Source organism: Poromitra crassiceps, assembly GCF_964638095.1.
Source record: "Poromitra crassiceps genome assembly, chromosome: 7".
Classification (NCBI taxonomy): Eukaryota; Metazoa; Chordata; class Actinopteri; order Beryciformes; family Melamphaidae; genus Poromitra; species Poromitra crassiceps.
Genome location: NC_139628.1, coordinates 23132785 through 23146226, shown reverse-complemented (window position 1 = coordinate 23146226; position 13442 = coordinate 23132785). Strand labels below are relative to the sequence as shown.

At 46.6% G+C, this 13442-nt stretch overlaps 1 protein-coding gene across 2 annotated transcripts in view; it reads left to right on the top strand.

Annotated features, from left to right (window-relative positions):
* LOC310780067 (sodium/bile acid cotransporter 7-like) overlaps positions 1-12001 on the top strand; it is a 36094-nt gene extending 24093 nt beyond the window's left edge. Inside the window, exons 10-13 of one of the 2 annotated variants that reach the window (XM_083640609.1) lie at positions 39-112; positions 305-450; positions 7076-7129; positions 11385-12001. In XM_083640609.1, coding sequence (XP_083496735.1) covers positions 39-112; positions 305-450; positions 7076-7096 — 241 coding nt within the window. In that variant the 3' untranslated portion in view covers positions 7097-7129; positions 11385-12001. The remainder of the gene's footprint in view (positions 1-38; positions 113-304; positions 451-7075; positions 7130-11384) is intronic. The other variant, XM_083640608.1, reaches the window with a different exon arrangement.
* The last annotated feature ends 1441 nt before the right edge of the window (positions 12002-13442 follow it).

Here is a 13442-nt window from a genome sequence, read left to right as displayed (position 1 = left end):
TTTTTTTTAACTTTTTTGATGATCTTGTCTCGTTGCAGGTCGGGCTCAGGATTCACACCAGCCGACACTGTGGCCATCATGTTCTGTTCCACACACAAGTCACTAACACTGGGTAGGTACACACACACACACACACACACACACACACACACGCATGAACGCATGCGCACACATATGCACACATACACACATGTATTTTCACTGTGACTTCACTGTGACTAAAGTATTTTCACTGTGACTTAAGTATTTTCACTCTGACTTCAGTATTTTCTGAACCATCCACCCTTTCCTCCGCCCTCCTCAGGTATCCCCATGTTGAAGATAGTGTTTGCAGGTTATGAGCACCTGTCTCTGATCTCAGTTCCTCTGCTGATCTACCACCCTGCTCAGATCCTGCTGGGCTCACTGCTGGTGCCCAGCATCCGTGCCTGGATGACCGCAAGGCAGAAGGTGCACACACGCACGCACACACACACACACACACACACACACACACGCACACGCACACGCACACACACACACACACACACACAGAGGTCTTTAAGGGCCATACTCCAGCAATTCGTTAACCTGGTTCTGAGTGCTATAGGATTCTAGGGCCTAAGGCTGCATTCCAACACCAAACCATCCCCCCCTTGTGTCTCCTCCTAGTCTAGTCTGTCGTCAATATAAGGCCACATTCCAACACTGACCCAGTTACCCTTCATCTGCATGAGATGGGGCCACATTCCAACACTAACCTCTTCACCTTTGCCACCACACACCCTGGTCTCCTTGCGTAGACCAGACCAGCATCGCGTCATCAGGCGCCCAGGCCACGGCCCCTTTTGGGGGGCAGAACCCCACCTTCACATAACGGGTGAAACGGGGAAGTGGTGAAAAGCTGCTGTGTAGCAGAGCAGGGCGTGAAACAAATAGACTAATCCAGATCTCCGGCTCCCCGTCCCTCCTGGAAAAGAAAGTGATCCAAAAGGCTTCAAGCTTCAAGCTGTCTGGAGACAAGATGAAGGAAGCTGTAGACCAGAGTAATCAAGGCCACGCCCCCGACCGATGTTCAGGCAACGTAGCAAAATAATGGTTAGACATCTCTATAAAACAAATCTTTGTCTGACATGAAATGAATGCAAAGAAACGTATATAATCTGGGTAATATAAGCACATGGGCAGTGTTAGCCTTCTGTATATGTTTTCCTCATGGAGAAAAACCCTGCCTTTCTCTGCCTACCTCATTAAGGCTCTCATGCGATTCTCCGTGGATGTGCGCATTAGTGATGCGCGGGCCGCAGTTAAAACCGCGCTGACCGCGGATATCTCGCCCCGCGGGCGGGTCGGATCATAAAAATAAAGATTCTGATTAATAGCGGATGGGTTGCGGGCGGGTCAAATGATGTATCATTAATGAGTAACATTAATATTAATTACGTTATCTCTAGTCTATGAACGTATTTTTTAAGCTTTTTTTCCTTCGGGCACATGTTAGCCGCCTATATAGTTAGAAAGCACTAGCACGTACCCCCGAAGGACCCAAAGCAGTGTAAACAAATATAGCCATGTGTCAACGTTCGATGGGGATATGCCTGCTCTCATACCTTATATGGTCAATGATGTCACCAGAACGTCCAACAGGATTCTCCACTGAAGACACGTTGGAAGAGAAGACGCGCTCATATTATTTTCCCATACGATGAAGTCAATCCAGTCTTGATTTAAACTTCAAGCTATCGCGTTAGCCTAGTATGCTACAGTATGCTACATGGGCAAGTGCTGGACTGGATTATAATACAGCATGGACGTTTATTTGACTGCAGCGATCGCACCGATTGCAGCAGAAACCGTGAATTCATCTACCCAAATCGCTCCTTTATAGCATTGTGAAATCAAATGGCGGGTGCATGGCGGACGCGGATCTATAAATAGTACGAAAATAATTTGTGCGGATTTATGGTGGGCGGACGGCTCATGCAGACACGTGGATTAGGGTGGCATAAAAGCTCATCCGCGCATCTCTAGTGCGCATACTTAAAAAAAAACAAAAAAAAACAATCACAGCCGCCCTCGGAGCAGATTCTGCGTCTCGAGCAGAACTTCCGCAGCTCCGTTGTGACGTCAAATGTGTCACAGCATTTTGCCAGAGGAGGGAATGGGAGATGTCCATGTGGAAAACAAATAGCAAAGGTAAACACTGGTCATCTGCTTATTCTAACGACATTATAAAGATACAAAGTGGGTTGATAGATCATCGGTGAAGCCATCCTTTAACGTCTGTAGGATGTGAAGTTTACTATCCCGCCAAGAGGGTAGTACCGTATGTGCCGATCTGGTCTATACTCTCCAGTCTACACTCAACACCAAGCTAACACTGTTTTTTCACTGGTACCTGTGTATTCCCACCATTACCCTGCATCTCCCTTATATACGTCTGCATCCCAACATTAGTTACCCTCATCGAATGAATGGCTCATCGACGAGTTACCCTCACTCTCTCTCCTCTCACAAAGCCCTGCATCACAACATTAACCCCATTACCCTCACCCCTCTCACAAAGCCCTGCATCACAACATTAACCCCATTACCCTCACTCTCTCTCCTCTCACAAAGCCCTGCATCACAACATTAACCTCATTACCCTCACTCTCTCTCCTCTCACAAAGCCCTGCATCCCAACATTAACACCATTACCCTCACTCTCTCTCCTCTCACAAAGCCCTGCATCCCAACATTAAACACATTACCCTCACCCTCTCTCCTCTCACAAAGCCCTGCATCCCAACATTAAACACATTACCCTCACTCTCTCTCCTCTCACAAAGCCCTGCATCCCAACATTAACCACATTACCCTCACTGTCTCTCCTCTCACAAAGCCCTGCATCCCAACATTAACCACATTACCCTCACTCTCTCTCCTCTCACAAAGCCCTGCATCCCAACATTAACCCCATTACCCTCACTCTCTCTCCTCTCACAAAGCCCTGCATCCCAACATTAACCCCATTACCCTCACTCTCTCTCCTCTCACAAAGCCCTGCATCCCAACATTAACCACATTACCCTCACTCTCTCTCCTCTCACAAAGCCCTGCATCACAACATTAACCCCATTACCCTCACTCTCTCTCCTCTCACAAAGCCCTGCATCCCAACATTAACCTCATTACCCTCACTCTCTCTCCTCTCACAAAGCCCTGCATCCCAACATTAACCCCATTCCCCTCACTCTCCTCTCACAAAGCCCTGCATCCCAACATTAACCCCATTACCCTCACTCTCTCTCCTCTCACAAAGCCCTGCATCCCAACATTAACCCCATTACCCTCACTCTCTCTCCTCTCACAAAGCCCTGCATCCCAACATTAACTCCATTACCCTCACTCTCCTCTCACAAAGCCCTGCATCCCAACATTAACCTCATTACCCTCACTCTCTCTCCTCTCACAAAGCCCTGCATCCCAACATTAACCTCATTACCCTCACTCTCCTCTCACAAAGCCCTGCATCCCAACATTAACCCCATTCCCCTCACTCTCTCTCCTCTCACAAAGCCCTGCATCCCAACATTAACCCCATTACCCTCACTCTCTCTCCTGTCACAAAGCCCTGCATCCCAACATTAACCTCATTACCCTCACTCTCTCTCCTCTCACAAAGCCCTGCATCCCAACATTAACCCCATTACCCTCACTCTCTCTCCTCTCACAAAGCCCTGCATCCCAACAATAACTCCATTACCCTTACTCTCTCTCCTCTCACAAAGCCCTGCATCCCAACATTAACCTCATTACCCTCACTCTCTCCCCTCTCACAAAGCCCTGCATCCCAACATTAACCTCATTACCCTCACTCTCTCTCCTCTCACAAAGCCCTGCATCCCAACATTAACCCCATTCCCCTCACTCTCTCTCCTCTCACAAAGCCCTGCATCCCAACATTAACCCCATTACCCTCACTCTCTCTCCTCTCACAAAGCCCTGCATCCCAACATTAACCTCATTACCCTCACTCTCTCTCCTCTCACAAAGCCCTGCATCCCAACATTAACCCCATTCCCCTCACTCTCTCTCCTCTCACAAAGCCCTGCATCCCAACATTAACACCATTACCCTCACTCTCTCTCCTCTCACAAAGCCCTGCATCCCAACATTAACCCCATTCCCCTCACTCTCTCTCCTCTCACAAAGCCCTGCATCCCAACATTAACCCCATTACCCTCACTCTCTCTCCTCTCACAAAGCCCTGCATCCCAACATTAACCACATTACCCTCACTCTCTCTCCTCTCACAAAGCCCTGCATCCCAACATTAACCCCATTACCCTCACTCTCTCTCCTCTCACAAAGCCCTGCATCCCAACATTAACTCCATTACCCTCACTCTCTCTCCTCTCACAAAGCCCTGCATCCCAACATTAACCTCATTACCCTCACTCTCTCTCCTCTCACAAAGCCCTGCATCCCAACATTAACCACATTACCCTCACTCTCTCTCCTCTCACAAAGCCCTGCATCCCAACATTAACCCCATTACCCTCACTCTCTCTCCTCTCACAAAGCCCTGCATCCCAACATTAACTCCATTACCCTCACTCTCTCTCCTCTCACAAAGCCCTGCATCCCAACATTAACTCCATTACCCTCACTCTCTCTCCTCTCACAAAGCCCTGCATCCCAACATTAACTCTATTACCCTCACTCTCTCTCCTCTCACAAAGCCCTGCATCCCAACATTAACCCCATTACCCTCACTCTCTCTCCTCTCACAAAGCCCTGCATCCCAACATTAACTCCATTACCCTCACTCTCTCTCCTCTCACAAAGCCCTGCATCCCAACATTAACCTCATTACCCTCACTCTCTCTCCTCTCACAAAGCCCTGCATCCCAACATTAACCTCATTACCCTCACTCTCTCTCCTCTCACAAAGCCCTGCATCCCAACATTAACCTCATTACCCTCACTCTCTCTCCTCTCACAAAGCCCTGCATCCCAACATTAACCTCATTACCCTCACTCTCTCTCCTCTCACAAAGCCCTGCATCCCAACATTAACCTCATTACCCTCACTCTCTCTCCTCTCACAAAGCCCTGCATCCCAACATTAACCTCATTACCCTCACTCTCTCTCCTCTCACAAAGCCCTGCATCCCAACATTAACCTCATTACCCTCACTCTCTCTCCTCTCACAAAGCCCTGCATCCCAACATTAACCTCATTACCCTCACTCTCTCTCCTCTCACAAAGCCCTGCATCCCAACATTAACCTCATTACCCTCACTCTCTCTCCTCTCACAAAGCCCTGCATCCCAACATTAACCACATTACCCTCACTCTCTCTCCTCTCACAAAGCCCTGCATCCCAACATTAACCCCATTACCCTCACTCTCTCTCCTCTCACAAAGCCCTGCATCCCAACATTAACTCCATTACCCTCACTCTCTCTCCTCTCACAAAGCCCTGCATCCCAACATTAACCTCATTACCCTCACTCTCTCTCCTCTCACAAAGCCCTGCATCCCAACATTAACCTCATTACCCTCACTCTCTCTCCTCTCACAAAGCCCTGCATCCCAACATTAACCTCATTACCCTCACTCTCTCTCCTCTCACAAAGCCCTGCATCCCAACATTAACCTCATTACCCTCACTCTCTCTCCTCTCACAAAGCCCTGCATCCCAACATTAACCTCATTACCCTCACTCTCTCTCCTCTCACAAAGCCCTGCATCCCAACATTAACCTCATTACCCTCACTCTCTCTCCTCTCACAAAGCCCTGCATCCCAACATTAACCTCATTACCCTCACTCTCTCTCCTCTCACAAAGCCCTGCATCCCAACATTAACCCCATTACCCTCACTCTCTCTCCTCTCACAAAGCCCTGCATCCCAACATTAACCCCATTACCCTCACTCTCTCTCCTCTCACAAAGCCCTGCATCCCAACATTAACCCCATTACCCTGACTCTCTCTCCTCTCACAAAGCCCTGCATCCCAACATTAACCCCATTACCCTCACTCTCTCTCCTCTCACAAAGCCCTGCATCCCAACATTAACCCCATTACCCTCACTCTCTCCTCTCACAAAGCCCTGCATCCCAACATTAACCCCATTACCCTCACTCTCTCTCCTCTCACAAAGCCCTGCATCCCAACATTAACCCCATTACCCTCACTCTCTCTCCTCTCACAAAGCCCTGCATCCCAACATTAACCCCATTACCCTGACTCTCTCTCCTCTCACAAAGCCCTGCATCCCAACATTAACCCCATTACCCTCACTCTCTCTCCTCTCACAAAGCCCTGCATCCCAACATTAACCCCATTACCCTCACTCTCTCTCCTCTCACAAAGCCCTGCATCCCAACATTAACCCCATTACCCTCACTCTCTCTCCTCTCACAAAGCCCTGCATCCCAACATTAACCCCATTACCCTGACTCTCTCTCCTCTCACAAAGCCCTGCATCCCAACATTAACCACATTACCCTCACTCTCTCTCCTCTCACAAAGCCCTGCATCCCAACATTAACCCCATTACCCTCACTCTCTCTCCTCTCACAAAGCCCTGCATCCCAACATTAACCTCATTACCCTCACTCTCTCTCCTCTCACAAAGCCCTGCATCCCAACATTAACCCCATTACCCTCACTCTCTCTCCTCTCACAAAGCCCTGCATCCCAACATTAACCACATTACCCTCACTCTCTCTCCTCTCACAAAGCCCTGCATCCCAACATTAACCCCATTACCCTCACTCTCTCTCCTCTCACAAAGCCCTGCATCCCAACATTAACCTCATTACCCTCACTCTCTCTCCTCTCACAAAGCCCTGCATCCCAACATTAACCACATTACCCTCACTCTCTCTCCTCTCACAAAGCCCTGCATCCCAACATTAACCACATTACCCTCACTCTCTCTCCTCTCACAAAGCCCTGCATCCCAACATTAACCCCATTACCCTCACTCTCTCTCCTCTCACAAAGCCCTGCATCCCAACAAAACCCTATTGCTCTTGATCTCCTGGAGATGGAGCTGCATGCCAACACTAACTCCACCCTTGTCTCCTCTCCCACAGTCTAGTCTGTTGTTGAGATAGGGCCGCATTCCAACACTCCCCTGCCTGCCCTGAGTGAGTAGAGAAGTGACCCTGAACCGACTGAATTTGAAATCTCATTTAATCTGAATTGTAATTGAAGTCTTTCCTCTTGCTCTTGAAAATCAAATGCAGTGACAGCGTTTCCACCAGCAGAGCGCGCTGGCCGTGCATATTTGAACCTCTTGTGGCTCGACACTCTGAAACTATACTAGGGCTGGACGATATGGTTGAAATCAATATCACGATAATCATACACTGTAAGGATTTTTTACCCCTGTTTATCGATATATATCATGATATTTCTCACATAAGCAAAATCACGTTAAATAATCAAATGAATTTTCATCATAGTGAACCGAATGGTTTCTAAATAAAAATGTGCTTGTTCTTCTCATCAGTTCAGACGACAGAATTGTGCATCTCGATATCCCCAAATCACCATATCATCACAATATAATCCCACTGAAAGACGATCAGGGGTCTTTCAAAGTCTGAGACTGTGGGCCTCCCCTCAGACAAAGCTTGGACAAAGGCAGCCCCCCAGTTTACTTCCTCAGTTTCGCAAAATTCCTGGATTCCTATGCGATCATGATTATGTTATTAGATCCCATAGACCAGGGGTGGGCAATTATTTTTCATGGGGGGCCACATGAGAAACCCAGATTGTTGCCGGAGGCCGAAACAAATATTGTCATGCCGTAACCCATGGATGGGTAACTTTGATGATAGAGAGGGCCACAAAAAATGTCCTCGTTACCAGGTTTTGCTGATGGCCGAACGGCGCCAGCGCAAAAAATGTGGTGCATTTGAAGCCACATTTAGAGGAATAACTCATTTTAAATTAACAATTGTGATGTCATTATTCAGTCTTAACCACCAATATTTGATCCTTTTCTCACTCACTCCTATGTCACCACCTGCTCTCAACTTTTTTGACCACCTGCCAATATGGCTGCTAGATTTTAAAGTTACCAGCCAATTAGAATTTCCACTAGCTGAAATGTTTTTCTTGAAATAAATCAGAATATGAGTGGGTTAATTTAAGCATAAGTATCAGTAAGTGGCCCGGGATTCTCAAAGCCTGTGTTGAGGGTCACACAAACAAAATGCAGTCTTGAAGTTAAATAAATCCAAAACCAATGAGTTATTTGAGTTATTTAAATTTCTACTTCAATGTAGCCTTTTAGTCATAAAGATTATTGAAAGATATTCCATATTGCAGACTGAAATGCTATAACAGAAGTGGAGTATTGGCCAGAATATGACATGAACATTTGGGCACTTATTCAGCGGGTATCTTTCATGTTGCGTTCAGGTGCACTGTGTGTGTACATTTTATTTATTTTATTTATTTTTTTGCAATTCCATCGCGGGCCACACAGGTGGCGCCCGCGGGCCGCATCCGGCCCCCGGGCCGTATTTTGCCCATGTGTGCCATAGACACTCAACAATTGAGACACATTGGCCTGATATTGCTGTGGGGAAGCAAACTACTGTAACATCTCTTTAACCAAATCACATATTAGGCTATTCTGTGTGATCTCCTTTTGCTAACTAATGCAGTAACTATAACTATTCCGTTCACTGAGCCTCCCCTGAAACTGTTTGGAGCCCTCCTGGGGAGGTCCCCCAAAAAACTGCAATATTAAAGTCGAGCTGAACCCAAGAATGACTTTTCTTTTCTTTTAGTTCAAATACCTGGGTATGCAGTGCACCTATTTAATAATGTGTGCAAAACAAATTACAACAATCTAATTTCTTTAGTTTTTCACACTTTTTCACATCAAAAGTTCGTTTTTCACAGTAACAGTAATTTACGGTTTGCTGACGTCACCTTGTACTATCAAATTTCTACCTAATTTCAACCAATCATATCACGAAATGCAGCTGTCAATCAAATCTTCATTTCTGGATAATTTTCTCTTCCAAATGAAGTCGAAAATGGCGCCTCTAGTGCCTGTCATCTGCCAGAATTCCTATCCCATAAACTAACTACTAACTAGGCCAATTGTTAGAAACATGAACAAAAAACAAAAAGTATAATCTCTAAGAATGCAAAGAAATGTAACTGGCTCATTAAAACGCGCATTCCAGGGATATCGTATCGTTACAGCAGCGATAATGGCGCGCGCATCCGAGAGCTTGGTTGTCAGGGGTCGCACTTCGGAGATTCCAGGCCGACGTGCTGCACTCTCCGCTCGGCAACCCGTCAAAAGGCTCTTCCCGAGGGGAGCGCCGCAACACACTGAATCCCACTCGATTTGGAGGCGGAACACGCCAGGATTGGCCAAAGCCCAATCCAGTCCCCAGAATTGTCAAATAAAATCATCGACATGATTTTACATCATCATGATCATGACATGATCGATGCCTCTCAACCTGTCATCTTAGACAAACTATGTTTTCGGTCTGAAACGGACTCATATGCACGTGACGAACAGGTTCAGTTCCACTTTAAATGATCGTCCAGCCCTAATTGAAAATAATTGGAAAAAGGCGGCACTGCTGCAGATAGCCTCCTGGTGGAGACACTCTCAGCCTTTCATTCACTTAAGCAACAAGTGTGCTTTGGGTTGATGGTGGTGGTGGTGATGATGATGATGGTGATGGTGATGGTGATGATACCAGACAGACTCTGGTAAATGGAAGGTAAAAGGTGGGTCTTGAGGTGGGGTAGGTATCCTGTCCTGCAGCCTGTTGAACCAGTTAAACCTCAGTTGGTACTAGGGATGTTCATCAATTATCGAGAATCGATAATTGATCGTTAAGGATTGGAATCGATCCTGTGGCATTTGGATCGATTTTGTTATTATTAAGAAAAAAAAAAAAAAATTGACTAGGTTTGGGTGGAATTCGTTCCTCCTCGCCCCACTCCATTGCACAGGTGAGGTGGAGCTTCATATAGTCTCTAGTTTTCTGGCTGGGCACGGGCCTTTGCGCCAACAAAACAGTTTTAAACATGGGGAATTCACACCGGCATGCGCCGGGGACAGCAGTGTTGGAGAGGAGACACATTGAAATAAAGAGTTCATTGAGGAGAACACGTCTTTCGTATTTTCTGCCATAGGCATTCATTTTGTAAAAAAAATATATATATATATTGAAAATTTTCTAAGTATTAATATGATCGATAATCGATAATTGATCGTTCATTTTCACCGATTATCGATTTTGGAAAATTTTCAAAATGAACATCCCTAGTTGGTACCCAGTGAAAATTCAAATGAACACATCAGTGACTTTAACAGCAGCTGAAACTCTCCCCCGAGTCCGACCCCCTGCTGGCTGTCAAGTCTTCTGTGAAGTATGTGTTGGACTGAACGGAGGATTATCTGTGAGACAGACGAGACTTGTATCAGCTGTATGATGCTGGCTCACAGCCAGGAAGCAAACTGTTGTTTAGTGAACTGCTCCTCAGTAGAGCTTCTTTGATTGGTCCAATCATGGAGGGGTTTGCCTCCACGTCTGTCTTCTAATTGGTCAGAAGGTTTGGCGGTGTTGTTGCGTGAGTCTGTTGGTTTGATAGTAAATGATTGGTTAACCAGAACAAATCATGACAGGGGTTCTGGATGTGTACAGGCTGCAGGTCATTGGCTGACAGAGGAAACACACACCGACCGCTTCTCTCTCTCTCTCTCTCTCTGACTCCTCCCTCTTTCACTCAAACACACTTCTCTCTCTCTGACTCCTCCCTCTTTCACTCACACACACGTCTCTCTCTCTCTGACTCCTCCCTCTTTCACTCAAACACACTTCTCTCTCTCTCTCTCTGACTCCTCCCTCTTTCACTCACACACACTTCTCTCTCTCTCTGACTCCTCCCTCTTTCACTCACACACACGTCTCTCTCTCTCTGACTCCTCCCTCTTTCACTCACGCACACTTCTCTCTCTCTCTGACTCCTCCCTCTTTCACTCACACACACTTCTCTCTCTCTCTGACTCCTCCCTCTTTCACTCACACACACGTCTCTCTCTCTGACTCCTCCCTCTTTCATTCACACACACTTCTCTCTCTCTCTGACTCCTCCCTCTTTCACTCAAACACACTTCTCTCTCTCTCTCTGACTCCTCCCTCTTTCACTCACACACACGTCTCTCTCTCTCTGACTCCTCCCTCTTTCACTCGCTTCAAAACTCTTCATTTTCTTTATTTTGCTCCCTCTTTTATTCACTCGTTCTCCGTTTCCCTTATCTCTCTTTCTCTCCATCCTTTTTGTTCTCTCTCTCTCTCTCTCTCTCCCTCCCTCTCTCTCTCCCTCTCTCTCTGTCTCTCTCTCTCTCCCCAGGCGGTGAAGCTCACCACCCTCCAGCCCATCTGAGGACAATGAAATGTGTTTCCATGGCAACCGGACCAACGCTCTGCACAAGCGCGTGTGTGTGTGTGTGTGTGTGTGTGTGTGTGTGTGTGTGTGTGTGTGTGTGTGTGTGTGTGTGCGTGTTGTGCTCAAGGCGGACGAACCTGTGCTCAGGCGGAGGGATACAGCGGCTCCTAAGTGCCTTACAGCAAACCAGTGAAGAGCAACCTCAGCACGGCGGAGGGAGCGAGGCTCGCAAGTAGTCCCGATCCTCTTCGTTTCTACAGCAACAAAAACTCGTTATGATTCCGTCATTTTTAGTTTTATATCGCAAAAACTGAAGAAGTATTTTTTTTATTTTTTTGTATATCGAACTTGCAACAACTGAGAGAAAAGCAAGGACACTGATTTAAAAAAATATAGATATATATGGTGCGTTTGGTTTGAGAATGCATCAGCTGCCAGCGGGGAGGGCGGAGCTTCTGGGGTTGTTTTTGTTTTTTCTATTCTCTACACATTTTTCTACTTTCTACTTTCTACTGCCAGGACAGCGGGACCTTTGATCAAACTCATGTTGGAACATCTGTCTGTAATTCAATATATTTTGAAAAACACAAAGTTTGAAAAATACACTTTCTAAAAATCATTTTTTGGTTACATGATGATTTGAACATTTCTTTTTGCAGTCGCACTTGATTTGACACGGTTTCAAAAAGCCAGTCAACACAGACTGACAGAACTATTTTATATTCTTATTCAACTTATGAAATCACACCAGTCTGGTCTCACAATATTATTATACATACACAAATATATCACACAGCATTATGGGGACACACACACGGACCACCAGACACACACACACACGCACACGGACCACCAGACACACACACACACGCGCACACGGACCGCCAGACATGAACACCTGGCACATATTTAATGGGAAAGTTCACCTCCAAAATCAAAAATACATTTTCTTCCTCTTACCTGTAGGACTATTCATCCATCTACATTGTTTTGGTGTGAGCTGCTGAGTTTTGGAGATATCAAAAGCCCCAACCTATTTTCTTTCAACCAAACGACACCTGCTAGCTGCTTCTGTGCAGGTGTAGTTTGGTCAGGGGGGAAAAAGTTCCTACATGAAACTGCTCACAACAAGGTCTGTTGATCATCTTGAGTAACCGGGTCATGATTTCTGGAAAGATACATTGCTGGGGGGCATGGTGGCGCAGTGGGAGCGCTGTCGCCTCACAGCAAGAAGGTCCTGGGTTCGATTCCCGCCTGGGACGCTGTGGGTGCCGAGGGCGTGTCCCCATCCCCATGTCCTCAGTGCCTCTATGGCCCAGGTGAGCTCGTCAAAAGGGCCTTTCTGTGTTTGCATGTTCTCCCCCGTGCTCCTCTTACCTGTGGTTTCCTCCAGATAGGAACCACCAGCTAAAAAAAACATGGCCGTTCAGTACACCCTCCCCCCGCCCTGAGCACCACAAGCAGAGTGCCATCCAGCTCCATTGTATTGGAGAAATCTCTACGGCCGATATCTCCAAAACTCACAGCAAAAACATCTAGATGGATAAATAGCACTACATGAACATGAACTTTACCTTACAGATAAAGCGACAGAAAAGCTTCCATAACCAGTGTAAATAGATCTAAGTGAGAGGATGTGACAGACTTGACAGACACATGTTGATGGAACTTAGTGCAAAAACATGTCGTTTTAAGTGCCAAAGCTAATAAGTAGCAACATACTCAAGTTCATGCTGTGTCCTGTTTACTGGCATCAGAGCGCTGTGGGTGTAGGACAGTCTAGGCTGCAGACGAAGACACAGCACAAACTCAAGCATTGTATCGCTTTAAAACATTTACAATAACATAATAGTATCAAACAAATACTGCATACAATCTCTGGGTTTTTAATATAATAAAGGTGTATGGTCGTGGGGGATCGAACCTGCGGCCGTGCGGTTACAGGACGTGCTCTCTGATCACGCCTCCCCCCTGCCTGGCGCCCAGACGCTTTTAGACTGATTGCTGTTGTGGATCTTTCAG